This window comes from Psilocybe cubensis, chromosome 2, assembly GCF_017499595.1.
Source record: "Psilocybe cubensis strain MGC-MH-2018 chromosome 2, whole genome shotgun sequence".
Lineage (NCBI taxonomy): Eukaryota > Fungi > Basidiomycota > Agaricomycetes > Agaricales > Agrocybaceae > Psilocybe > Psilocybe cubensis.
In genome coordinates this window covers 3,514,648-3,541,035 of record NC_063000.1, presented here as the reverse complement: position 1 = coordinate 3,541,035, position 26,388 = coordinate 3,514,648, and the positions used below count along the sequence as shown (strand labels likewise).

General features: G+C 48.8%; 9 protein-coding genes across 9 annotated transcripts; 6 read left to right on the top strand and 3 right to left on the bottom strand.

Moving 5' to 3' along the window:
- Nucleotides 1–1,558: 1,558 nt before the first annotated feature.
- On the top strand, nucleotides 1,559–8,138 carry JR316_0002660 (ABC transporter A family member 2; the record flags this gene model as incomplete). Its single annotated transcript, XM_047888447.1, has 15 exons — nucleotides 1,559–1,633; nucleotides 1,948–2,412; nucleotides 2,573–2,970; nucleotides 3,083–3,500; nucleotides 3,585–3,916; nucleotides 4,055–4,449; nucleotides 4,531–4,640; nucleotides 4,702–5,922; nucleotides 5,995–6,207; nucleotides 6,246–6,413; nucleotides 6,475–6,588; nucleotides 6,644–7,073; nucleotides 7,137–7,562; nucleotides 7,636–7,698; nucleotides 7,762–8,138. The coding sequence occupies 15 exons, from the start codon at nucleotides 1,559–1,561 to the stop codon at nucleotides 8,136–8,138; spliced, it is 5,205 nt and encodes a 1,734-aa protein (XP_047753370.1).
- A 1,564-nt stretch (nucleotides 8,139–9,702) lies between these two features.
- On the top strand, nucleotides 9,703–10,746 carry JR316_0002659 (uncharacterized protein; the record flags this gene model as incomplete). The annotated part of the gene is made up of 4 exons (XM_047888446.1): nucleotides 9,703–9,786; nucleotides 9,864–10,048; nucleotides 10,111–10,559; nucleotides 10,649–10,746. 4 exons carry the CDS (start codon nucleotides 9,703–9,705, stop codon nucleotides 10,744–10,746), a joined length of 816 nt encoding a protein of 271 aa, XP_047753369.1.
- A 1,002-nt stretch (nucleotides 10,747–11,748) lies between these two features.
- Nucleotides 11,749–13,293, top strand: JR316_0002658 (uncharacterized protein; the record flags this gene model as incomplete). The annotated part of the gene is given in 5 exon segments (XM_047888445.1): nucleotides 11,749–11,838; nucleotides 11,919–12,106; nucleotides 12,168–12,610; nucleotides 12,706–12,893; nucleotides 12,913–13,293. The coding sequence occupies 5 exon segments, from the start codon at nucleotides 11,749–11,751 to the stop codon at nucleotides 13,291–13,293; spliced, it is 1,290 nt and encodes a 429-aa protein (XP_047753368.1).
- A 1,058-nt stretch (nucleotides 13,294–14,351) lies between these two features.
- JR316_0002657 (uncharacterized protein) lies at nucleotides 14,352–16,193 on the top strand (the record flags this gene model as incomplete). The annotated part of the gene is made up of 7 exons (XM_047888444.1): nucleotides 14,352–14,654; nucleotides 14,718–15,071; nucleotides 15,141–15,347; nucleotides 15,410–15,585; nucleotides 15,650–16,001; nucleotides 16,088–16,131; nucleotides 16,178–16,193. The coding sequence occupies 7 exons, from the start codon at nucleotides 14,352–14,354 to the stop codon at nucleotides 16,191–16,193; spliced, it is 1,452 nt and encodes a 483-aa protein (XP_047753367.1).
- Nucleotides 16,194–16,202: 9 nt separating this feature from the next.
- Nucleotides 16,203–17,413, bottom strand: JR316_0002656 (uncharacterized protein; the record flags this gene model as incomplete). The annotated part of the gene is made up of 4 exons (XM_047888443.1): nucleotides 16,203–16,608; nucleotides 16,674–16,867; nucleotides 16,906–17,124; nucleotides 17,186–17,413. 4 exons carry the CDS (start codon nucleotides 17,411–17,413, stop codon nucleotides 16,203–16,205), a joined length of 1,047 nt encoding a protein of 348 aa, XP_047753366.1.
- Nucleotides 17,414–18,598: 1,185 nt separating this feature from the next.
- JR316_0002655 (uncharacterized protein) lies at nucleotides 18,599–20,344 on the bottom strand (the record flags this gene model as incomplete). Its single annotated transcript, XM_047888442.1, has 5 exons — nucleotides 18,599–19,007; nucleotides 19,073–19,248; nucleotides 19,302–19,517; nucleotides 19,575–19,910; nucleotides 20,003–20,344. 5 exons carry the CDS (start codon nucleotides 20,342–20,344, stop codon nucleotides 18,599–18,601), a joined length of 1,479 nt encoding a protein of 492 aa, XP_047753365.1.
- A 1,206-nt stretch (nucleotides 20,345–21,550) lies between these two features.
- Nucleotides 21,551–24,039, top strand: JR316_0002654 (uncharacterized protein; the record flags this gene model as incomplete). The annotated part of the gene is made up of 3 exons (XM_047888441.1): nucleotides 21,551–22,954; nucleotides 23,026–23,100; nucleotides 23,806–24,039. 3 exons carry the CDS (start codon nucleotides 21,551–21,553, stop codon nucleotides 24,037–24,039), a joined length of 1,713 nt encoding a protein of 570 aa, XP_047753364.1.
- A 566-nt stretch (nucleotides 24,040–24,605) lies between these two features.
- JR316_0002653 (uncharacterized protein) lies at nucleotides 24,606–25,457 on the top strand (the record flags this gene model as incomplete). The annotated part of the gene is made up of 3 exons (XM_047888440.1): nucleotides 24,606–24,875; nucleotides 25,063–25,110; nucleotides 25,239–25,457. The coding sequence occupies 3 exons, from the start codon at nucleotides 24,606–24,608 to the stop codon at nucleotides 25,455–25,457; spliced, it is 537 nt and encodes a 178-aa protein (XP_047753363.1).
- Nucleotides 25,458–25,649: 192 nt separating this feature from the next.
- JR316_0002652 (uncharacterized protein) lies at nucleotides 25,650–26,257 on the bottom strand (the record flags this gene model as incomplete). The annotated part of the gene is made up of 3 exons (XM_047888439.1): nucleotides 25,650–25,961; nucleotides 26,029–26,107; nucleotides 26,172–26,257. The coding sequence occupies 3 exons, from the start codon at nucleotides 26,255–26,257 to the stop codon at nucleotides 25,650–25,652; spliced, it is 477 nt and encodes a 158-aa protein (XP_047753362.1).
- Between the last annotated feature and the right edge of the window lie 131 nt (nucleotides 26,258–26,388).

Genomic DNA, 26,388 nt, shown 5'->3' with positions numbered 1-26,388 from the left:
GTGTTGTCACTACTACTCCTTTCTGTATCTCTCATGCTGTGTAATATATGTGTATATTATTGTGTACATTAGAAGTCTGACTGTGTGAAATCGGGTGGATGATTGAGGAAGTGCAGTCTGGTGTAGAAAATAAGTTTAGGTTACTTATATGCTATAGCTTTTTTGACCCATGGCGGTATACGATACATGAGCAGTGTATCTCTATTATCTCTATTCTCCGTGAAGATCGAGGCTTGAGCTTGGGTTTGGGTTTGAGCTTGGTGACTTGACGATTGACGATTGACGATTGAACGTTGAGCGCGAGCGCAAGCGCAGGCGCAGGCGTAACGTCCGCGTCGATTTCGAACCAAGAGTCGGAGATGGCTATCGCGCTACTTTTAACTGTACAATACAATAGACTCGACGTATCTGTCTAGCTGTGATGTATGATCTATGTTTTCAATGGCGTGCGTTACGCAATAACTGCGGTGTAGACTGCGCCTGCCTGCGCGTCTTTCTGCTTTGATTCTGGAATGTGCTGGCTCTGGCTCAACCCCGGATTTTCTGATTTTTTATGTCCTGGGTCTCCTGAGTGAGTTCCTGATGAATACACAAGGATCATGATGCAAGAGGCTTGGCGTGCCGATCCGTACCCCCCGCGCGTACGTAGAAAATTGAAAAACGCGTCCAAGCCCCCCTAAGAGATGTACAGTAGAATATACGCATGGCGTGGGAATGTTGCGTGATGATATTAACGGTAAGTAAATGGAATGGACAAGTACACCTCTCCTTGTTGTGTTAGTTTGAATCTTTGAATCTTTGAAGGTTGGATGGATATCGGGCTGGAAGGGCACAGCCATTCGGATGATACTGGCAGTTGGGAAACAGCTAACGTGTACTGTGGAAGGAAGGAAGGAAGTCGTAAAGGAGCCGGGAGATGTGTGATTGTAAATAGGCTGACGTCAGACGTAGAAGACAGGGCAGCTTGAGACAAGAGGGGGCAGCAAGGGCGGGCGCCGGGAAATGTTGTCCTTTTAGGCTCGGCGCCGGGGCGGGAGGGGGTGTGCATGCCTAAAAAAGGGAAAGTTGCCCAGCCGATGGGCAGCGATGGACTGCGGGATCGTCTGCATGCCATAGGACGCCATGCCATGCACCAGCCATGCACACCCCCCTCCCAAGCAAAAGCAGGCAAAAAGCAAAATTAGAATTTTGTCGGTTTTGTTTTCCCGGTTTTTCTCATGTTGCTTTGCTTCTGATACGCCCGTTCGTTTTTGGTACTTATACTTATACTTATACTTTGTATATCACGCACGACTCACGTTCACGTACGCTGCACAGCTACAGCTACAGACGCTCTTTCCCCTTTCCCCTTTTCCATTTTCCGTTTTCTCATCCTTTGACGTCGACTCCGACGCTGACTTCGACCTCGATACCCGTTGGGCTATGCTCCAGCGCATTTGAGGGATTCTCCACTGATACATATTCATATTCACATCCATACCATACCCCACACTATACCTGAACTGACTCTTCCCTCGCATATACCGATACCGACTATACCAACACATACCCCCGCCGCATGGCCAACATATTCTGGCTGCAGCTCCGCGCGCTGATATGGAAAAATTGGATTGTGCTCTCTAAACACTCCTTTGTATGTTTTTTTTCATTGATCGGTAATGTCTCACGGCGTAGGCGCAGGCTAACCGGTTTTGGTTTTGTTTTTTTCTCTTTGGATTTGGATTTGGACTTGGGTTTGGGGGGTAGTGGACGATTCTGAGATGCTTTATTCTCCCGATTGCGTATGGCTCTTTTTTGGCGACCGCGCAGGTGTTCTTGAACAGGCTTAACGATGTGCGTGCAACTTTTCCCCCTTGCTTTTTTTGATCTGTGGGGTGTTTTAAGCGAAGGGTGTTGATGATTGATGATTGACGATTGAATATTGACGATTAACCTAATACCTGACAGTACGGCATCGGCGACCCTGTACCCATAAAATCCCTGCAAAGCCAGTTCGACCCGAAACTCGCGTTCATCTGGTCCGACGCTACAGCCAACTCCTCCTCTTCCTCCTCTGCGTCCTCACCTACACCATCCGCGATCATCGAGCGTATCACAGCGGACTTTACACCATCCCAACGCGCCTCCGTGCGCCAAGTCGCGGATCCGCTGAGCATCCCGTCGTTGTGCCCGCAGAATTTTAATTTGTTTTCGCAGTGCTTTGCGGCTGTTGTGTTTTATGATGTGCCTGCGCCCGGTAACGGCAATAGCAATAGTAGCAGCGGGGGCGGGGGTGGAGGAGCGGGAGGGGCAGGGGGAAGAGCGGTGAATTATACGATTTCGGCGGATTCGGGGCTCGGTTTTGTGGATGTTGTACACCATACGAGTGATTTTGAGAAGAGGATTTTGCCGTTGCAGTGGGCGATTGATAAGGTGCGTTTTTTTTTTTTTTTTTTGGTTCTTTCTCTTTCTCTTTCCCCCTCTCTTTCTCGGCTTCTCTGTTTCTCTGCTTCACTCCTTCACTCCTTCTCTGATTCTCTGCTTTTCTGCTTCTGTTTCTTACCTTCACCCTTACCTCATGTGATATCCACAGGCGATCATCGAGCTGCAGACGGGTGTAGAGCAGCAGGTCCCGCTCGAGTGGCCGTTCACGCAGGAGACGAACGAGGAGCAGAAGACGGGTATCAGGCTTAGTTATATCAGGGGGATTAGGTCCTTGCTTGTGCTTGCTTTGTACGTTCCCCCTCCCTCTCTCGCTCTCCCTCTTCTTCTCCATATTCCCCCTTCTCCCCACACCCTTTTTCGTTATGTCGTCCTCGTTGAATGGTATCAAGCTGACTTGCGACTTGCAACTCATGTGTGTGTGCGATGCAGCTTCGTGACGTTTGTAGGCATCTCGTATCAGCTTCCTGGATCGGTCGCGGGGGAACGAGCGTCGTTGATCACGGAGCATATGAAGGCTATGGGGTTGAAAGATTCAGCTAGGATTCTGTGCGTCTTTTCCCTCCTTCGCTTTTAATTTTCTACCCCTAACCCCTAACCGTCTCCCTCTTCCCCCCTCTCACCCACCTTTACCATGCTGCTACCACTCACCCACCCATAGATCCTGGCACATCTCCATATCCCTAACATACCTCCCCGCATGGATAATCGTCTCCCTAACCTGGCACTTCCAAGTCTTCAAATCCTCCTCCGCAGGACTCATCCTAATAATGCACATCCTCCTCGGCCTCGTCCTCGCATCCTACTCCTTCTTCACCTGCGCGCCCTTCGGCAAGTCCCCGCAGCTCGCTGCCGTTGTAACGACGTTTTGGGTGATTGTGCTAGCGATACTGGCGTTGGTTGTAAAGGCGAGTGGGAGCGGGGTGCTGTTTGTGTTTGCGCTGGTTTTTCCGCCGGCGTGGTATGTGTTTGCGGTTAAGGCGCTGTGTGGGTGGGAGAATAGGGAGATTGGGGCGTTGGTGGGTAAGGCGGATCCGGAGAGTGGGATTGTGATTGCGCCGTTGCTTTTGGCTGCTGTGGTGCGTGCTTTTTGTTCTTTATTTTTTGGTTGGGGGTGGGTTGAGATTAACTGGACGATTGCCTTTTTTTTTGCTTTTTGGTAGATTGATATTTTCTTGTGGCCGTATCTTGCTGTCCTCCTCGAACGGCACTTGTACGATGCGCGTCGCGGTCCCTCTTCCTCCCCCTCCCCCTCCCGTCGACCATTCTATAAATTCTGGCAAAGAACGCCCTCCTCGTCATCATCATCATCATCAACACCCGAACACCCGCCAATTGCCGAAAACACCGCGATTTCGATTAGAAATCTGACAAAGACGTACAAGACGACGCGGTGGTTTGGACTTGGGTCGAAGAAGGGCGAGGTCACGGCTGTTCGAGAGCTTAGCCTTGATGTGCCGCGTACGGGGATATTTGTGTTGTTGGGTTCGAATGGGTGCGTGCTTTTTCCCCTCTTTCCTTGTCATTCTGTCATTCTGTATTCTGTGTAATTTTCGCAATGTATGCGTGGATTTTGGATGAAGATTTGATGCTGATTTTTATGTTATTTGTGTTGTTATTATTATTATTGTAGAGCTGGAAAGTCGACTTCGTTGTCTGTTATTGCGGGATTGTCAAGTCCTACAAGCGGGAGCGTCACATTTTCCGTCCCCTCCCCTTCCCCCTCCCCCTCCTCCTCCTCAACCACCACCACCACAACCACCTACACACAAACCACCCTCCCACCCCGCGGCACACTCGGCATCGTCCCACAAAAAAACGTCCTCTTCCCCGAACTCACATGCCTCCAAACGCTCCGCGTCTGGCGCGCCGTCAAGTGGTCTGAGCATTCGGATGAGGGTGAGGATTTGGAGCAGTTGCTGAGGGATTGTGATCTTGGGAGGAAGGTACATGCGAATGCGGATACGCTTTCGGGGGGACAGAAGAGGAAGTTGCAGTTGGCTGTTGGGTTGCTTGGGGGGTCGAAGAGTGCGTGTTTTTTTTCTTGGTTTTTGGTTGTTTTTTTTTTGTTGGGAGAGGTTGGTGTTGATGGTTGACTTTTTTTTGCAGTTGTTTTGGTGGATGAGTGTACGTCGGGCGTGGACCCGCTCAGTAGACGCGCGCTGTGGAAGACTCTGACGGCGTTCCGCGAGGACAGGAGTATAGTCTTCACAACCCACGTACGTCCGCCCTTTCTTGCTATTATTCGGTGAACTCAACCTAACTTTGAATATTGGGCAGTTTTTGGACGAGGCGGATCTGTTGGCGGACTATATCGCGATCCTCGCTGCACCTGGAAAAGTCGTCGCGTCCGGCCCGCCTGTTGCGCTCAAGCGCGATTTGGGAGAGGGGTATTCTATGCAGGTCGCTTTTCCCTCTTTGCACACCGCCAATGCCGATGCCGAAAAGACGTCCCCCGCCGACGCGCTGTTCCACAAAATCTCCGCTATCGCGCCGCAGATGTACACTACCTCGCCTGACCCCGCGCATGTGGTTTATCATCTTAAAACGAGGGATAGTAAGGTTATTAGACAGGTGACGGACTTGTTGGATGAGGAGATGCGCGTGGGCGCGGTGGTTGGGTATGATATCCTCGGCACGACGATTGAGGATATATTTTTGGATTTGATGAATAAGAACGATGCCGTATCCGCCACGGGCGCAGGAGCAAGTGCAAGTGCAAGTGCAAGTGCGGCGGAGCAGGACGAGGAAAAGACGTCGCGGGGCACAGTCACACCATCTCCGCCTCCGCCCGGAATCTCTCTGAAAGCATCGGGACCAGGAGCAGCACTAGACTCGCACATCATCGACTTACCAACAGGCCGCCCGGTGCACGCGTACAAACAGGCGCAGACGGTCTTTTACAAACGATGGCTCATCGCGCGGCGCAGCTGGCTCACGCCCTTCCTCACCGTCCTCCTCGCCGTCGCGGGCGCGTGCATCCCCCTCGTCTTCATCCGGCACAAACAGCAGTCGTGCGTGCGCCGCTTCGATACGCCCGTCTCTATCCCCCTATTCTTCCCAGACTCCCCCATCCTCCTCAGCAGCTTCACCTTCGGCCCGTCGTCCCGCGTACTCAATCAGCCGCCGGGTATTATACGTCAGGCGCTCGGAGCTTCCGCTGGTGCACTGCGCACGACGGATGTGAGGGATAACGCGACGTTTGTGGGGGATATTACGAGTAATTATAGGAATTTTTCACTTGGGGGTGTGTCGTTTGATATGAGCACGGGTGCGGCGCTCGTTGCGTGGGAGGCGACGCCGCCTGGGTTGACGGGCCCGACGATGTTGAATTTGGCGACGAATGTGTTGTATAGTCGTGCGGTGAATGCGAGTGCTGTGGGTGGGGGTGGGGGTGCGCAGGGAGAGGCGGTTATTAAGGCGAATTATGCGGCGTTCCCGCCTGTTGCGGCTGGTACGCTCGTGTCGCTGCGCTGGATCGTATTTTTCGGGGCTGTCATGGTACGTGTCTAACGAAAAAGATTACAATTCGATACACAATTCACCCTTTTTAAAAAAAAATTATTTTTGCAGGCGGTATACCCGGCGTTCTACACACTTTACGTCGCGAAGGAGAGACGGACGTCGGTGCAGGCGATGCAGTTCTCGAATGGACTGACGAACCCGCTTGGGCTGTGGTTAGGCCATTTGATGTTCGATACGCTGTCGGTGGTGGTGTTGTCGACGATTATCACCGTTGTGTTTGCGGCTGCGGCGTCGAATCAGTTCCATGGGCTTGGGTTCTTGGTGCGTTTTTTTTGTCTTTTTTGTTCTTTTTGGATTAGTGGTGGCTTGGAGAATGTACTGACAGAGTGTGGGTTGTTATACAGTGGTTTGTTATGGTGCAGTATGGAATCACTGGGGCGCTGTTTGCGTATTGTGTGTCTTTGATGGTTGCAACGCCTCTCGCGGCCTTTGCAGCTGTGGCTGGATACCAATTCGTCATGTTCATTGTACGTTCATTTCCTTCTATTTTATTTTATTATTTATATGCTAAATTTCTTTCTTGTGAAGCTTTATTTGTCTTCGTACCTTTTGGTATTGACGTATGGAAAAGTCACGGAGGCTACAAGGTTGACTACTATCATCCACTTTTCGACATCGATCGTCGCGCCTGTAGCTAGTGTGGTGAGTATTTCCGTCGCTCGATACAACTAGTCTTGCTAAAATATTTTGTTTTCAGACACGCGCTGCACTGGTCTCCGTCAACCTGTTCTCATTACTCTGCGATGGAACGACTGAAGTCAACGCCTCCTCCATGGGCTCAATCAAGCGCTATGGCGGGCCCATCCTCTACCTCTTCGTCTACGCCTTCATTCTCCTCGCCATCCTCGTCTGGGTCGACTCGGGCACGCGCACCCCACGACGTCTCCGCGCGCGCAAGCTGCCCTCTGGGTCCGGTACGCCCTCCTCCTCCGCGTCCAAGGAGGACGTCATGGCGGCTGCAGAGGCGGTTGCGGGCTCGGATGACCTGTTGCGTGTTGTGAACATTTCGAAGAAGTTTGGGCAGAATCAGGTAGTGGATGATGTTAGCTTGGGGGTGTCAAAGGATACGATTTTTGCGCTCCTTGGACCGAATGGGGCTGGGAAGACGACGACGTTTAATATTATCCGTATGTTTTTTCTATTTTTTTTCTCTCTCCTCCTTTTTATTGATGGTGTGGAATGTAATGTAGGCGGTGATATTCTACCGGATGTCGGAGACGTGTTTATCAACGGTGTGTCTGTCGTGCGGAATCCACGCACGGCTCGCGCGGCGCTTGGCGTCTGTCCGCAGTTCACAGCCATCGACTCGCAGCTCACCGTCGAAGAACATCTCATCATCTACGGACGACTCAAGGGCTTGCAACAAGGTCCAGAGCTAGACTCGAGTGTGCGCGCAGTACTGCTCGGCACCTCGCTGGGGATGTACGCTGATAGACTTGCGAGCAAGCTGTCGGGGGGAAATCAGCGCAAACTGTCGCTTGCGATATCGCTCATTGGTAATCCGTCGGTTGTGTTGATTGATGAGTTCTCGACGGGGATTGATCCGAAGATGAAGAGGGATATGTGGCAGACGCTTAGAAGGGTTGCGGTTGGGAAAGCGGTTGTGATTACGACGCGTATGTTTCTGCCTTTTTTCGTCGTCTTTTTTTTTGGTTTGATTTGTTCAATTTTTTTTACTTGTGTTTTTAGATTCTATGGAGGAGGCGTCTGCTCTGGCGAGTGGTGTTGGTATTTTGGCTAAGCGTATGCTAGGTAGGCTGTCATTTCATTCATCTGTCTCAATCGTGTACTGATTTTATTTTCTATTACTACAAGCTGTTGGCACAACCGAGTCCCTATCCGCGCGTTATGCGACATACGAAGTACACTTTACATGTCGCACGCGCGACGAAATTGTCAAAGCGCGTACACTTATGTCGCACATCCCTGGCTCGCGCATGGCGGACGACGTCGCGACGCGCTTCGAGGTGCCCATCGGGACAGCAGCTGAAGACGGCTCTGAGCCGTTCACGCTCGGACAGCTATTTGACACCCTAGCGACCCATGGCGATTTCACGGAGTACACGGTTGAGAAGGCGAGCTTGGAGAGTGTGTTTTTGAAGGTTATTAGGGAGAATGATGTGAAGGAGGAGGATAGTGCTGCGCGTAGAAGAGAGGGTGCTGGCAAAAAGGCGTGGTGGAGGTTTTGGTGATTGATTGGTTTGTGGGTTTTTTATGGTTATTAATTTGTTTCCTTGCTCTTTTTTTTTTTTTTTTTGTTCATTCATTCGTTTGTCATGGACTATACTGCTTTTTTGCGTCATTCCTTTGGATGGGAGGGTGATAGACTGAGGGGGGTGCATGATCATCTACTACTTACTTACTTTAGCATGTAATAATTATTTGGCCAGTAATATGGCTCAAGTAGATAGATTGTGTATTCAATATTCTTGGAACAAGGGTGTTTACAACACTTTTATGAAAAATACACTTGCCCCACTTGGTGAAATGATATTTCCTGAAGTGTTTAGTACTCTCATTCCAAAGTCCAATCTCCCGGGCTCTTGAAGGTTCCACTGCTACTTAAATCTTCGCGACTTCACACTTTCATTTTTGTCCCAAGTCCTCGGCCATCTGTTATCGCGGTTAGAATGTAAGTGAAGGATAACGGAGATCCAAATATCGCGGATATAAACAAGCATCTGTCAGTAATCTGAAATCTATGCATTTTCGAAAATGGCAAAGCCTATATGTGGACTAGCATGCACCGTCAAAAGCAGTCATTCTCATGTCAGAATAGTCAAAGTAATTTGGTGTGGTGTGGTGTGGGTAAGTTATATGTAGGATATTTGTCAAGGTCAAGTCGAAGCAAAGACGTGGACGTGTTGTGTTATAATTATTTAATACTAATAGAAGTTGAACGTACTATTTGTGCCCTGATTCGTTCTGATTACTCTCCGAGTCCGAGGGTCTGACAGTCGTGAAATCTTTTCGTACGGCCAACTGCGCAGAACCTGCCCACGAACACCGGAGATTCTTTGTGAGATCCAAGCACTGTTCCTAAGTATATGTCTCGAGCATATGCTTTGGTGTACAGTCGACAGAAAGGCGCATTGAGCGGAGAAAAAAAGGCACGAGTCGCGGTGTCCACAGCACGTTGGCCCCCCTCGTGTTTTCGAACGCGACGAAAAAGCCCGCTATTCTAAGTATTCTTCCTGGATTCCCAAAGTCCTGCCCACAGTGTGCAAAAACGCCACCATCCACAAACGTCTTTCTGTCCTGGAATTGTGGATGATTCGAGTGTGTGCGTGTCGTCTAGAAGACGTGGATTATGCCGCAGCTGCACCTAATGACTCCTATGCGTGGCACGAAATACACAAATGAGGGAAAAAGGCCTGCCCACGCTGCAGGAAAACCTCGTCGAAGGATCACAAATAGGCGCCCATTTCGGTTCGATTTCGATTTCACGCACCGCGAGGCGTGTATACACAATGCATTGTGCACTGTGCACGCAGCGCAATTGCGGAAGGCACAATGAGGGGTTCTAGGTGAGGGTAGCTGTGCAACACGTGTAAGCGGCAATTAACGAAATCCGTCGGACCAGCATCATGGAAGAAAAAAACGTTGTTATACTTATCCCCCTCGGTCAAGATGCTCGTCTTATCCAAGGGTTTCTTTCCCGTTTCTCGTTTCCTCCCTCTTCATCCACCGTCGCTACCTTCATTGCTACTTCCCTTCTCATACGACTTCAAAGTTTGAACCTTTGGATCCCGCAAGATGCATCACTCGAGAGAGAGTAGCATATCTATGCCTAAAAGGCATCACAAGTATTACATCGAAGGAGGGGACCTACACATACTGGTACGCATGCTTGTACTTTTTATGCTCTCGCGAGGCAATATGTGATTGACGGTACCTTCTACGTGTCGCTCTTCCAGGCCGGCAAAACACTCTTTCGAGTCCATGGATATTTTTTCTCTAGAGAGTCCCCTATCTTCAGCCGCAAAGTAAACCCTACCTCTCCTGGAGATGTGAAGGAGGGCATGACAGACCATGACCCTGTCATACTCGAAGGTGTACCCCCCGAAGACTTTGAAAAGCTCCTCTGGGTTTTTTATAACCCGTGCGTCCCATCCAACCTCATGTTCCTCTCATTGTATGCGACTAATGCTATACTCGTCACAGAAAGTATTCACTGTACGACGCCAGCGTAGATGACTGGCAATGCATTCTAGACCTTGCCGACCGATGGGACTTTAAGGAGGTCAAAGAGCTCTGCGTGCGCGAGCTCCACAAAAAGCGCGACCTCGACCTCGTACACAAGATGTCCCTATACCAGAAGTACAAGGTCGACCCACGACACCTCGTCCCTCTCTACGCGGAGCTCTGTGCCCGCGATACGCCGCTCACGCTGGCGGAGTCGCAGATCCTCGGGTTAGAATCTGTCGTTCTCATCAATACGACGCGCGAGAAGCTGCGCGCTGACCCTTCGAATGAGGGGCGGAGCCCCCTGCCTAGTGGGCTGGAGGAGGATGATGTGTTCCGAGCGATTGAGCACGATCTGGGCATCGAGCTCGGCGCGTCGATGAAGTATAGGCAGGAGACCCTTGCTTCGCTTTCGCCGTCTTCATCTAGTGAGTTTTTTTTTGACTTGTGCTAGACCTTTCTTCATGACGCGACGCTGACCCTATTTCCTAATTTTTAATATTATATTCGTTTCTAGCTAATGCTCAGAACGACGCTCAAGGATTCAAATTCCGTGGGTCCCCGCGGAAAGGAGGGCGTGGTGTCACCCTTGCTCCTAACGGCAATCATCGTTAGTGGTCAGCGGAACGCGTCCTGCATTCATCTCGCCTTCATCACTATCCGTCCCTCGTATCGCTATCATTTGTCTTCCTACCCCTTTTCTTGATTTGGCTGTCTTCATAATTTTCTGTTCCACATAAAAGCTTACGGACTCACACAACCTCCAACCATTGTAACATAGCTCTTTGCTTGACGCATAATATCTTGGATGTAATGCTTACAATTTACTTACGATATTATCTGTAAATCCATTGTTTACTACGAAAAAGTTGTATTGTACTATTGTACGTGTCTGCATGTTTTATCGCATATTTTTTGGTAGAAGTTTGCACTGCATATATTATAAGATCAACATAGAATCACCTACATGTATAGAACACTGATGTGGTTCCGGGAGATGCTCGTTCGATTGTGCAATCCATTGACGATCGTAGAGCTGTCCGCATTGTCCAGGCGGCCAACACGAGGCAGATGCCGCGCAGCTAGCCGACCCTCCGACGCCGTCACATTTCACGAATCCATGATCGCCATCATCCACAATCATCGCACGAGGTCTCTTTCTGACTCCCAAGACCTCGAAGACAGCGGCGACCTCCTATTCTCTTACGCGCTCTTACTCATACAAAGTATCGATTTCTTGCAATGCACCAGATTACCTCAAAGTTAAGGTGTTGATGCTGGCCTGGAAACCCCTCAAGCCGCGCGTAAAGAGCCTCGGTTCGCCGACTTTGCCCCGTCTGGATTTTACCGCCGCTTGCTCGGGTGCCTCGAGGCGCCGGAGCAGTCAAGAATCCATTGTATCTTTCAGATTTCAGAATCAGAACAATGGGAACGTGTTTCCGCTACACGTGTTCGTTAGTTTTTTCTCTGGGCTAAATACCTGAACACCCGATGGAACCCACTGCCCCACTAACCCACCAACCTATCCACCCTCATCCGATACCCTTTGGACCCAGTCGCGCTTGAAGCGTGTATATAACTGGTTGTGTACTACTCCCTACGCATACGATTACAAGCATGGCGGATACGACGAATGGCAACGGTGCGATCTTGCATGTCGAGAGACATCCTCAGTACTACATCTCTGGCGCTGATCTCAGCATCCTGGTGAGTTTAACACTCATGTAGCATATCTCTTTATTCATCAACACGTTCTCATTCTCTATCCATCGAATCTTTCTATGTAGGTGGAACATATCCAATTCCGAGTCCACCGCTATTTCTTCGAGCGAGAGTCGAAGTATTTTGCGAGCAAGCTCGCTGGGCCTGCTTCACCCGGACAGCAGCCTGTCGGGTCGTCCGACTCCAGTGCGGTGGTACTGGAGGATTTGACCGCATCACAATTTGAGAACTTCCTATGGGTCTTCTACAACCCGTACGTTCCTCTAACCACTGGGCATCTGATTCAAACCCCTGACTCGTTTTGATATTGTCAGCCGCTACTCAATATACGAAGCCGGTGCTGACGTCTGGGAGACGATCCTCACCCTTGCCGAGCGATGGAGCTTCCCTGAGGTCAAATCGCTCTCCGTGCGCGAGCTCGAGAAGAAGTCACTCACGGACGTGAAGAGGATCAAACTATATCACCTGAACAACGTCGACCGCAACATCCTCATCCCACGGTATGCCGCGCTGTGTGAGCGCGAGGAACCATTGACGCTCGAGGAGGGTCTGGATCTTGGGATGGAGACGACGCTGATGATCGCCAAGGGTCGTGAGGAGGTCCGCGCGGCGCGCCTGCCGAGCGGAGCGCGCAGCCCGTTGACGCCGACGGTACATGGCGAGGATCTACGGGCGGTGATTAGGGAGCTGTTTAAGATTGCTCCCAAGGCTGAGAGCGGGGCGGAGGAACCGGAAGCGGCGACACCCATCATCACAGGTGCATTGGTATTGTGTGCTGTTAATTGCGTTTATGTCGTTGATTGCTCATATCTGTCCCCTTCTTTTTTGTTCCACTTCTTTCTTTCATTATAGACAACCACAAAGCCGAAAACGGTGACAGCACCGGCGAAACCGCCAGTGGAGAAGCCGAAGATCCAGACGCAAACGAAAACGAAGGCGGGAAACAAAAAGGCGGCAAAGGGACCGCAAACGGCGGTTCCTCCCTCCTCGACACCGACAACAACGACACTGACTCCGCCAACAAAGGAAACGAAACCCCTGTCTCTGCCAAGCACACAGGAGGTGGTGGACAAAACAACAGGTCAAACAAAGGCGGAGGAGGAGGAAGGAGAAAATAAGGGAGAGGATAAAGCTGAGAAGGGAGAGCCTGTGTCTGCGAAAGATGGTACGGCGGTTGGTGCCGATGGAGGGGCAGTAGCTGTTGATGCACCTGCTGCTGGTGAGACTGACTCGGCGTTGATCGACATCGTCAGTCCTACTCCTACCACCACTACCGCCAATAACACCACCTTACCTGACGACTTGTTCGGCTCCACAACTACGACCACGAACACAAGTCTCCCTGATCCTTTATCTAACCCTTTCTCTTTCTCTTTTGGCTCACCGAGTTCAGCATTTGGGAACACCGGCTTTGAACCCAACCCCAAAAATGTTTTATAAGTCTCCACCGTTGTCGTCTGTATATTCTCTTTTCGTCTGGTTCTTTCTTTTTTTTTTCTCCCTCATTTTTCACCGCTTCTGCGATCTCTGTTTCAACTTGTGGGCCTGGTTTTCTGCTCGTGCGTGTTTGGACGCGTTTGTATATAGTTTTCTCTCACACGGGTTGCTTGTTGTACATTTCTTAGTCAATACTATCGTGGATCACTGCTGAAGAACTTGCTTGGTTTCAACTTCAGTTTTTGAATTTCCAACTCCGAACCATGGGATAGGAATTGAGAATTGACACCGACGCCACGCTTTCTTTTACATCTCATCATTCAACAACCACTGTCGCCCAATTGTCTTTTCTGGTGAAATCCATCGTCTGGAAGGGCCGATATCTCTATTCGAATAGTGCATGGTTCAACCATTCTATTGACGGATTCACAATGCCTCCTTGCGGGATGCAGTTCCTTGTCAAATTGACGCGTTCGATCCATGACACGTTTGTCAGCTGCGGTGTGCCCACACACACTAACGCTCTACCTGAATGAAGACGCCGTTCATCGTGTCATCGCGTCAATATGCCTAACCCTCAGACGGACAGTTCGCTGTTTAATTTGGCGTTCATAATCAAGTTCATTCAGCTTAAATACCTTGTGCCGGCATCATCAGTTCACCGCCAATGGAAGAATAGAAAACTTACACGCGCTAGGCTTGGTCGCCGGTATATCAGCATCTAGCTCTTTCGATCCGAACTCATTCACGTCTCGCAATACGGTCGGAAGGTGGTAAATGAGACTTCGATGTGGCCTGCGATGACTGCGCGAAGTCCTTAGATTAGATTTGGAATGAACCAGCTAAGATCATTTGCAGTGATGACGTCACATTGTCTCCCCCTAGCTTCCGCTCGATTTCGTTTACTAGCACACTCCATTTGACCACCACAGGCGTCAACAACTCGACCTTTCTTATAACAACAGCATAGGATACTTGAGGCACCTATAACCCACTTACTTACCCCTGTTATTCAAAACTTCCAACTACATTCCTTTGCCCGTGAATAATCTTCACTCGTCATGGCCAACCAGTGGCAAACAACCAATACGCCGAAACCGTATTCTGCTGTCTCGAATCCTGGGCCTGTCCTACAACAGCCACATCAATCCCAACAGGAAGCTCCGCCACCGTACACCGGACCACCTGTATACCATGATACTCAACCGATCGTGGAGTATGCCATCATCGTACCTCGACCGGGAGCAGGCCGGCGCTTCCTCAGTTCTTTCTTCGTAGCCACGTTCATCTGGTTGTTGCTCAGTCTACTAGTTCAGAGTTCTGTCAACGCGTTACAGTTCGGCCATAAACACCACGGACGCTCAGTAAGTTTGTTACAGCCTCACAAATGATAATAGTAAATTCAGCTATACAATCTATGTATATAGGTGGGTGGCTCTGCAGTCTCTTCTGACCTGAATTTGGGAAACTGTGTCAGTGGCAAATCTTGGAACCAAGCTCGTCGAACATCACCCTTTGCGCTCTTGAGACTCAATTTCGGAGGTGATGCTCAGGCTTCAGGATCTACCAACTTTACCCTCCCCATCTCCTCCGATGCGCTTCTCTTCCTTTCACGAGGGCAGAATTTAGGTGGATCTATAACAATTATCACCTCACCCACTCAATCTTTTCAATCCGCAACGATCAATGTTCAAGCAACGTCCAACAGCCAACAAGGCCTTCAACAAACGAAAGCTTGTCTCTTGACCCGCAACGCTAATGAAAACGGGGTTGGCGTCTTCGTTAGTTATCCATCATCTCCCCGAAATTGTTTACTAAGAACCCCATATTCCTGTCCCTCGATTCTGTAGACTCCAACAAGTGGATATTCGCCGTTATGGAATGTGAACTTCCATATCACTGTCATCCTACCGGACGTTGGCAATGGTGAACCTCTCCATATCAAGGATTTAGAGACGGACCTCCCGGACAGTAGTCACCAAATAGGGGACTTGAGCACAAAGATTCTCTTCGATTCTATATCTCTTAGTGGATCAAATGGGCCTATAGCTGTTCAGGTGCGTGTCATTCTTCAAGTGGTAGTTTGTTACGGCACTGCAAGAACTGATCTCGTATGCAGTCACTGGCCACTACTTCTGGAAAAATAAACACCAGCAACGGTCAAATTTCAGGGATATTTAACGCTTCGGAGTCCTTGCTTCTGGCCACCACGGATTCCGGTATCCGCGTCGATGTTGGACTCACTAGCCAAGGAAGCGATTCTAACCCAATGCTTACCGCCCGCACTAGTAACGCGTAAAGAACTTTCACCCCACTTGTTTCAATTGCAGCACTAACACTATATTTGACACGCTATTAGGGCCATCGATGCGAACATAAATCTCTTTTCTTCTTCTGGATCTGGAGGGACATTCACAGTAAACGCGGAGACCTCGAACCAGCCGCTCAAAATTGCGTTCCCTAACGCCCCTTCTGGGTCGACCCTCGACCTGCAAGCGTCTACGCAAAACGGACAAGCGTCCGTCATACTAGACGCTGCCTACGCAGGAAGTTTTGACGTTCAGACGTCTGCTTTTGAAGACGCGAAGGTGAATGTGGTTAGACCCAATGTCGATGGACGCCATGTCAATTTTAGTGGCGAAGGGAGAGGAGAGACGGCGGGGACTGTTTCATGGGACAACCAGTCGTCTTCTGGCGCAGGCAAGGTGGTGGTAAGCACAACGAACGGACAAGCTACTCTGTATTTGTAATTCATGCGATCATCTGGATGGTTCTGGACGGTTATATGGTTGGGTAGGTTGAGGTATCTGGTTTATACGTGTACAAAAAGTATTACAATCGGTATGTACAACAGGTCTCGAATATAAAAAACAATGTTTGGTATCAGAGAATCAACTCTCTAGTCTCGTTGACTAAATGCGAGCGTAGAGAGCGGCGTTGGTCCTCACCACCACTGACCCCCTGTAGCTGTTTCGTGGGTCCCAACTGACACGGCCCACAAACTCATTATTATTTTGGTGAGTGAACGCGATATGTCTGTCTCTGTTCTTCCCAGCAGGATCTACGCCTTGGAATAGATCTATATTAACTTTGGAATGCGAGGAGGTGTGTAGGTCGAATGTTCCCTCATATGCTGGATTCAGGGTGACGCTAGCGCGCGCGTCCTTCGTGGATGCGATGAAGTTGAGTGTGGAGTCTACCGGGGATTTGGGAAATTTCACGTCGAGCTGGGCGTCCTTGGTGGTTGTGACTACATCGAAAGAGCCACCGCGCCCGCCATTCACTCTCGAGATTAGGTTGATGTCGGTTTCAATACGGCTACAGGTTACGCATACCAATAGCGTCAAAAAAGATTAAAATCTGCGAAGGCCGAAGTGGCTTACCCGTCTTTAGTGATGGCCTCTAGTTTGGGGCGTGCGGTGGCCGAATCACTTTGTAGATCGACATTCGCAGTGATCCTGCCGTCGCTTGTCACCAGCCGTAGAGTATCGTTTGTGCTGAACTTCCCTGAGATCCTCCCGTTGGTGGTATAAATGTATCCATGTTGGGCGGTTAAAGACTGCACGCTCGTCAAATTCTATTCAAATGGAAAGTGCTAAATCAAAAAGGATGTACCTTTGATTCGAAGCCCGCATTGGTCCCCTTCAGGGAGATGGTTTCAAACAGGACTCTGGATCCAATATCGGCAATATCATGCCTGCCATTGGGGACATCCGTTTCAAAGTTTTTGATGACGAGAGGGTTCAAAGCAGCGTTTTCAGGGAGCGTCACTGTTATTTCAAAGGAGAGCTGATAGTCCCATCCCGGGCGGCCAGGAATTCTGTATACTGGAGCCTGTGTAATGCCACAGGTGAGAAAAAATTTCATCGGTGAAGCTCTGAAAGAAAGTACCCACAAATAAGCCGACGCCATCCTCATTGATGCCTCTGCTCACCAAGCACGCCTTGGTGCGCTCAACTGCAGTAGGAAACCAGTAGCGCATGAGAACATGCACTGAGGCAAACCCACTTGCTTGATACCTTGACGTCTCGACTTTGACCGTACCATCGAGTCTGTCGCCTCGAGATAGAAGGAACAGAGTATCGGATGAAAGGGGCAGCTCAAAGGAAGTTTCAGCAGCCATTCTGTTTGGCACTTTCGTCCATTCGGCCCCTTGTACACAGCTATCAAGGCTCACTTGCGGAGGGACAGAGTAATACCATGAATCCAGCTTCGTAAATTCCACAAATGAAGCGATGCAAGTTAGCACAATTGAAAGTGTATAGGAGCATCCAATGAATGCACACAATAATGAATCGTAAAATTTCGACGTACCCAATCGCCATGTCTGGCCCATCGATGTGCCAATCTCAGACTCTCGATAAAAGCCGTGAGCATGAGCCAGATCAACCCGGCGACAAAGAAAGCGCCAAAGAAGCGCCGGGTGGCATTTCGTCGAGGTTCATATCCAGGATAGAGGAGTCTCCTGTCGGGTGAGCCTAGGTGGGGATGAGGGTATGGACATGATTGAGGCTGCGGTTGAGGGTAATAGCTGTAATTTCCGTAGGACATAGGGAGGGGGAGGACGAGGTGCTCTTGATACCGTTTTCAAGTCTCGTTATCTATCCTTCCGAGTGCTGTTGTCGCTGTAGATTAGGGTATTGAGGAAAGGCAGAGGAGAAACGTGGTAATAACTGTGCGAGCTGCGCTTATATCTCTCATTCATCACCGAACTGCGTAACTTTCTGAATCCTACGACATTAGCGGGTGTCATTCAAGGAGTAGGCTATCATGTGGACCCAACTTAAAAATAGCTGCCATCAAGGAGAAGCGTTGGATGCACAAGTGTATTCTGAGCGTGCAGATAGATGACCTAGAACTTTTCCAAATTTCCCCTGCACAAATGAGATGGTTGGGAAGAATTTAGACCTTGACTGGGCAAGCCGCATGCCTTTTTTGCTGAATGCGAATATGAAAATTGGGAGTATCAATATAATCAAAGCAACATTGCTTTTTCGATCACCCAAAAATTCGAAATATGCCTGAAAATTAACATGATAAATTACCTCCCGTCTTTCCGTGCAAAAACACTAGGGAATAGCATGATGAATTGCTGCCCAACTTTCCGTGCAAAGCACGGGGGCACTGCTAGTTTTCATTATAGCGGAATACCTTCCAGAACTACTCGGAAGCCCACAGGAAATCAAGAAATTATAGTGGTTATATTGAAGCATCTGTCTTACTTTGGTACAAAAATTACATTTAGGATGATGGCAAACATGTTGAACAGAACCAGGCCTTTTGGTATAAGTAACATCGATTTTTTGGACTAAATGCGAGCATAGAGAGCAGAGTTAGTCGTGCTGACCACCACTGATCCCCTGTGAGCGTTTTCTGGATCCCAACTGACGTATCCCTTAGCCTGATTCTTCCTTTCTTGGGTATAAGTAACTAGCCTCTTCCTGTTCTTTCCAGCAGGATCTTCGCCTTGGTATCGGTCGATGTTAAGCTTAGTAAACGAGGACGTGCGCAGGTCAAATGTGCCCTCGTACGCGGGGTTCAAGGTAACTCTAGCGCGTGAGTTTGTGGTAGATGCGGTGAAATCGAGGGTAGAGTCTACTGGAGATTTGGGGAACTTAACATCGAGCTGGGAATTGGTAGTGGTTGTGGATACATCGAAGGCGCCACCTTGCCCTCCACCCAGCTTCGAAATCAGGTTGATATTCGAGTCGATGCGGCTGCAGGTTATGTACGCAGTCTGCGTCAAAAAAGGCCTCGATTTTTTAGGGATAATATGACATACCCATTAGTGGTAGAAGCCTGTAGTTTGGGGCGCACTTCTGTAGATTCACACTCCAGGTTAACATCTGCGGTGATCCTCCCATTGCTTGTCACGAGCCGCAGAGTCTCGTTTGTGCTGAACTTCCCTGCGATGCCACCGTTTGTGGTTTGAATGTACCCTCGGCGGGCGGTTAACGACTAGTCTCTAATCAGATTGAACTGCAATGATTGTTAACATAAAAGGACAGTACCTTCGTTTCAATGCGCCCATTTGTCCCTTTAACGGTAATAGTCTCAAAGAGAACTTTGGCCCCGAGGTCTGCAAAATCGTGCCTGCTATTGTGGACATCCGTCTCAAAGTTTTTGATATCGAGTGGATTTGAAGCAGCGTGTTCAGGGAGAGTGACTGTGATTTCGAATGACACTTGGTATTCTGTTCCGGGAGATCCCCCATGGTATACGGGTGCCTGTGCAGTGGTAGTTAAGCATAACTCGGGAATGAGAGTTGCAGAAAGGTTACCCACAAACAGACCAACACCGTTCTCGTTGTTGCCTTTGTTCACCAAGCACGCTTTAGTGCGCTCAGCTACAATCGGCAAACGGTACCGGATTAGAACGTTCACTAAGGCGGTATCTTTTGCTTGATCATTCGATGTTTTCACTTTGACAGCGCCTCCGAGCCTATCCCCTCGTGAAAGCAGAAACAGGGTTTCGGAGGAGAGGGGAAGTTCGAAGGAAGTCTCGGCAGCCAGTCGGTAGTATTCGCCGGGCACTGGGTTGGGCACTTCTGTCCATTTCGCGCCTTGAACACAGGTGTCGAGATTTACTTGCGGTGGAATTGAATAATCCCAGGAGTCAAGCTATGTTCCAAAGAAATCAAGGAGGGAGCATAAGCACAAAGTATGCAGAGCAATATGCTGCAATATGAGTTAAAAGTAGAATGGTGACTTACCCAGCCACCGTGTCTACTCCGGCGAACCATCAGGTGCAAACTTTGGAAGAACGCAGTAAGCAACAGCCAAATCAAACCCGCGACAAGGAAAGCGCGTAAGAAGCGCCGGCCGGGGCTCTGTCGGTATTCATTTTGAGGATAGAGGAGTGCGCTATCAACTGAAACTACATGAGGTCGGGGATGTAGATACGGTTGATGCTGGGGTTGAGGATAATCACGGTAGTTCTCATACGATGGTGGAGGTGGAGGTGGATGCTGGGAGCTTGCACCTGCCTGGTTGTTCTGGGATGGAATCGGTGACTTGTTATGATTTTTTGGCGTTTCGTTGCCGTGGTATATCATGATGAATAGTAGCAGGGGTAAGCCGTAGTGAATGTTCCTGACGAGTTTATATGTTGTTGTACGTGATAAACCGCAGCAATCAGGACCGCTGCGAGTATAATGGCGAAGCACATGGGATATATTTGTCACCCCCACCTAACCCAACTGCGCAACCTTTGCCGATGACGGACTGGAGTCATTATGCTATTTGATGTCATTGAAATTCCTGGATTCAACCTGTAAGTACCTCCGGCGATATAGCATATAAGAGGCTTACAGCCTATGATAAATTACTCACCAAATAATTATCTTTTCTATGGTTGACCATCAGGAATAAGCATGTTGAACTGGTGGTACCAATATGGTTGACTAGCAGTGGTAGTCGGCAAAGGGCCGGCCAACGTCCGAGTCGGGCATAGAATGCATCGTTACCAACACCATGTGGCCATCCCGATTGGTCCGGGCCCATCTGGTTCCCGGCAAGTTCCCGGCCATCTAAATAACTTGAACATTTTTTCCTGGTCTGGAGTCTGCACAACTTCTGCACAGTGCACCTCCTTTTCTGGTGAACTGAACATCTACGAACAAATTGTATTAACGTTAGCTTCGTCTGATAAGGCTCCTTACAAGTTCTGACACCTTCAGTACAACATAAGATTATTGTATGTTTATCTGGATCAAGCAGATATAACTCTGTAATTTAATTATTGTGTAATGCTATAGTTAATTTTTGGGAGATTTCCGCATAGTGAATAATTTCTCCGGGCGCCAGTTGTCTGTCACTATCACTTATTTGCTTTTCAGTGTCCCCTGTATTCACTTGCTACAATCGTGCACGTGCTTGCGCGTCCCGCGACGCGTCCTGCGTCATGTGACAAACGCGTCTAATGCAGGTTCATACGCTTTCACACGATCGGTCGGTCTATTAATCTGTTTATTAGTGTTTTCGGCCTCTTCCTTTGACCGTCTTCGTTTATTTTGGATTTTCACCCATCTCTTTTGCGAGGTTATCTACACCCTTCTACACCGTAAACTAACAACCCCGCCTTTTTGATTTGAATACCTATCAGAGGTCCTTGAGGATTGACGTAAGGGTTTCGGTTAACATCTAATCTTTAGGATATCGCAGTACTAATCATAATCGATTCCAGGTGAACACATCCTAAAGCATATACCATATTCTTAACATCAACCAGAAGTTCTTGGGTTAGGCATTTACTTCACAACATGCCCAAGACGAGAAACGTTACCCGCTCGCAGTGGGATGCAGCAAATACAGCCAGCACCAGCGGCTCTCGTACTCGACGTCAGAATGTGAACAGCATGGCCGGCAGCGAGAAGGAGAATGCGGGTCCGTCCGGAACTCGAGAAACCAGGTCGCAAGCGCGAGCTGCAGGCCGGACTGGACTATTGGCAGGCTCGAACATTGCCGTTCTCGGGCAAATCACCCCGACGACAAACAAGGTACAGGCAGACAAGACCACCGCAAAAAACAAGACAATCTCGAAGGGAAAGGGCATACGCCCGCCTCCTGCTCTCAAACGAAAGAAGCAACCGCTGCAGGACATCACAGCAGAGTTTCTACCAGCGCAGGCCGAGGCTGCCAACCGTGGCGAGGAAGCTCCTGTTCATGATGGTGCCGATGGTGTGGTAGGTTCTCGACCCACCGAGACCACAAATGTTGTCGCAAGTTTCGCATCTCCTGACATTATCGCCGCATCCGCAATTCCTGTTCCCAAGTTTACATCACCCCTTCCCCCGTCTTCTCCACCCTCCGCTCATTATGCATCGCCATCCATGCGTCCAATTTCTTCTGCTCCAGTACTTCTTGACAACGTCACCTTCCCCTCCACGCACTCAGCTGCACAAGATGTTGATGAACCATGGCAGGACGAAGACATTGGCAATCACGACTCCGAGGCCAGCGTCGGCCCACTCAGCTCGAACTCTGACCCTTTTGGCTTCGTATCCCTGGAGCGCAAACTCAAGGCTGATCGTGAGGCAGCTGCCCTTCTCGTTTCTGGTCATGACCACGAAGAAGAGGCAGTGGTCCTGGTTGCCGAAACATCTTCACCGCGCCCCGTGCCTCGCTTGAAGCGTTCCCTGGAAAACGAAGAAGACGAACCTTCAAAAGCTGTTGAGGAAATACACGACCAGGTCCATTATGCAACCCCGCCGACGCCTCACAAGGACAAGCAAAAGCGAAGGCGAATGTCGCACGAGGGACACGACATCTTCAGCCCTTGCTCCTCTTCTGTCGAGCCTTCTCCCTCCCCTACTAAAGCATCGGCGCGTAAACTGCCGACCCAAGCCCTCTCCAACAATCCTCTTGACAAATTTAACGAGGAGTTTGAGCGCAGCTTCGAGGCCTTGAAAGGGTCGCAACTCGACCTAACCACTACCGTCGATCCTGATGCCGTATCGCGAAACCTTAGGTCTCGAGAGAAGCCTTTGCGCCGATTACAGTTGGGCAGAGAAGAAGAAGACCGTTCAAATAAGCTTGTCGTCAAGAGCAAAGGAAAGAGTGCCCAGAAACCTGTCAGCAAGTCTCGATCGGCAGCAATGAGAAAGAGGCCCACATCGAAGCAGGTGGCTAATATTGTCAATGTTCACGAAGAAGAGTCGGAAGAGGTACGTCTTCATTTGTTGCTCGTTCAACGTATCTATTTTGGCATCGTGTAACTAACCAGGGTTTGTTGTAGAGTTGGGAACGAGCGCGTCAGGAAAGAATTGAATATTTCAAACGCCTCGAGTCCTACGAAGTCGAAAAGGAGGATGTTTTTCTCATCTAATCAACCCAATATGTCTGTACTCCCGCGATGGCGGTCTTCTTTCTATTTTTTATTTCTTTTGGACCCTTTCTTGCATTGATTTTTAATTTCTCCCCTCTATGCTGTTACTGTACCACACATGCATCATGTCGCTATGAAACCCCAACAAAAGTTAAGTCTATGTACCATCACTTCTTGTATATTTGTGCTGCTACTATGTTACACACTACAGCTCACTCTCTACTGTACCTTATTGGATAAATAACATCTTTAAACACGGTTTCCACGATTTTGTCGTACAACGACAAACCCGGTGTACGATCACTCGATACAAGCACTCGGCAGTTGATATCTATATATCTCTTGCTTCCACTATCGCGAAAAAAGGCTGACACAAAATGGCTGGTTGGTACGCTCACTCAATTCAACAATCGGCCTCTTCATTTTGGCATATGCACGCATCAACGAATTACGTGCACCACTGCGCTTAAACCACGCCTGAAGGCCAACTCGCGTTGCAATGCCTTCCATGGTGCAGACAGTCCACGCGTATTGGTTTTTTTATATTCAAACGCTTACTGAAATTTTGTGTATCTGATAATCATTTCTAGAAAATCTACTAACAATTGACCTGAGAAGTATTTAGTACGATGGCGGCGGCCAGTACCCTAGGGTTCAGGTGCAATGACCTACTCTTCAATTTATTTACAGTATATCTGCATCCCCATGGTATTACTTTCTCGACACTGTGCATATGTACTTGTTGGACTCGCGCTGGACCACTCAAGGACCACACAAGACCGGACTCTCATCAAGGATGGTCAATTGGTTCGGAACTTGCCCCTCGCTAGGTGGCTACCTGTGTCTGCACCAAGTGCTGTTACCTCTGATTCTAACCCCAAATTGATGTTCTTGTCGGGCGCGAGATCAATTGAAGTTGTCTAATATACTTTGAACTTGGCCCATATTGATTTTCTCTGTATAACCCTCATACTTTACCGGTATCGATCCCGATCTCTCGCTAAGATCTCGTCTGTGGGCTATCAATTTTAATCTATGATACTTATCGGTGAGACCCAGCGGCTGCCCGATAGTTTCCTCTTATAACTGGTCCTTCATTTTGGCTCAAGTCTCCTTGGTGCTCTGGCCTGGGTGCGCCTCAACTTCCCAGTGGCTACAACTGCAAGGGGACTTCTTCATGGGAAATCGAGTCTAATTCTCTCAGGGCCCTTTCTCGGAAGAATAGACCTCCACGCCCCTTGACATAAAGCTGCTTATAACTGTAACGTGAGTATTTTGAGTCCGATCAGCCGCTTTATTATCTCGACGTATATCACTGCACCTCTTACCTTACTGCTTCCAACTATTGCTTTGTGTGGGTCCATTTCAATATCGCTAAGCCACCGACGCGTCAGCTGCTGTTATTCTTCTTTGAAATAACTTCCCCAATCATCTGCCAGCTCCGCTTCAGAGACCACAACCGTTACACCCCCACCCTTAGCCATTTACCGATGATGTCGTCCGACTCTCTAAACCGCTTCAACCCTAGCGAATCTCCAAACTATGGGTTTGTTGCTCCATCGTCACCATCCCCTAATCTACGCGCGTTTCTTGCATACGTTAAAGCTGCCGAAGCCTGGGACGTCGATCGCACGATGGAATTTTTCGATGACGCTCTTGAACATCGCATCCTGCCACAGTCCCTGGGTCGCCCCGTCCTAAACAAACGACAATACGGAGAGTACCTGAGAGCTTTGCGTCCCTTCTTCAAAACCTACCAGGTGAGTCTCTACCTTGACATCTGCCACTTGTGACCTGTTCTGATACGAATTCTCTTTGTACCTTTTGTTTTCAATCAATCTCAATCCACCCTGACACACCGCTCGACTCAACCCTCAACTCGGAACCTGAATCATTTACAACACAATCATGATGTGCCATAAACTCGTCGGCATGTTCAACCCCCAGGTCACAATACACGAAGTGATTGAAGCCGACAACAAAATGACGGCCCATGTATGTCTTGCACATATTTTTGATTCACTTTGCTCCTCTTCTTGCCAAGATGAGAACGTTGTCTATTTTTAACCCTTCGGCGATCTTTCTGTATGTCAACGGCTAATCATACTTCAATTGAATGGCAGGCTTCTTCAAATGGCGTATCAGTCTCTGGTGTGCCATACGCAAACGAGCACGTCCTCGTTATCCACTACGCTCCAGTGTCAGAATCTGCTGGACCCGACGCGCTTCCGAAGATGCGATTAGTGAAGGAGTATGTTGACAGTTCCTTCAGTTTGACCTTTTTTGCCCAAGAACGGGCAAAAGCAAAAGAGAGACAAGAGCGTTTGGTTCGAAGTAAATAACTGAACTTTTTCGTAGCTTAGAACAATTTCCTTCCATAATTTAACGCATAATTTTGTTTCAATTAGGAAAATGAATAACTGAGTGACGAGTCTCTCAAGTCGGACTATCATCACCGTACTAATAGTGAGTATTGGTTGAGGGGGAGTTTTACAAGTAATTAGACCAATCACTCTCGATCCTCGTTACGCTAATTAACTATTGTTGAGAAGATGCTCATTTACTAAAGCTCTGGCAACCTTCCAAGATTTCATATTCTCCTTGACCCCCTGTCCAGATGATAGTACCTGTGCTCGAATGAAGAATATTTTGGCTACGGTATCCCACTCAAGTGAATATTCCCCGCTGGTAAGGTCCTCGTAGCTAAGGGTGTTTTTTTGAACAAGGTCAACGTATGCATCTCTGAGCCAAATTGTAATGTTGAACTCCTTGGCCGTCTTTATTCTTTCTGCCCAATCTTTATAGATTATGGCAGACGAAAGCCAATTTATGGCCTTATCACGAATCTTTTATAAATTTTATCAATTAAACAATAAAACCAATGTTATCCGTTGCCTGTAGAAAAAAACCCACTTGATCGAATTTCCATAGAGTCGACAGACGAAGAACGCTTTTCCAATCTTCGTACGCCAACGGGTTGTGGCGATCGATACTGTTGAATGAAAATATACTACATTAGCTATTGCATAATCGGAAGCAATACTTTTGTCTCTCACGGGTATATAACACTGAGAAATGAACGAAAATCTCTTTCTGTAATGCCACTTAGATAAATTGGGCCATCATCGTATCTGTCGTCCATTATGGTTCCACAAGCTAGATCATGCCGTAGAACTCGAAAGAACGTGTTCCCAACCTGCCAGTGAGGTTTTGTATATTAGTCCTGTCTCTGTAACAGATACGAGGTCATCAAGGATACCTGAAAGGTGACGA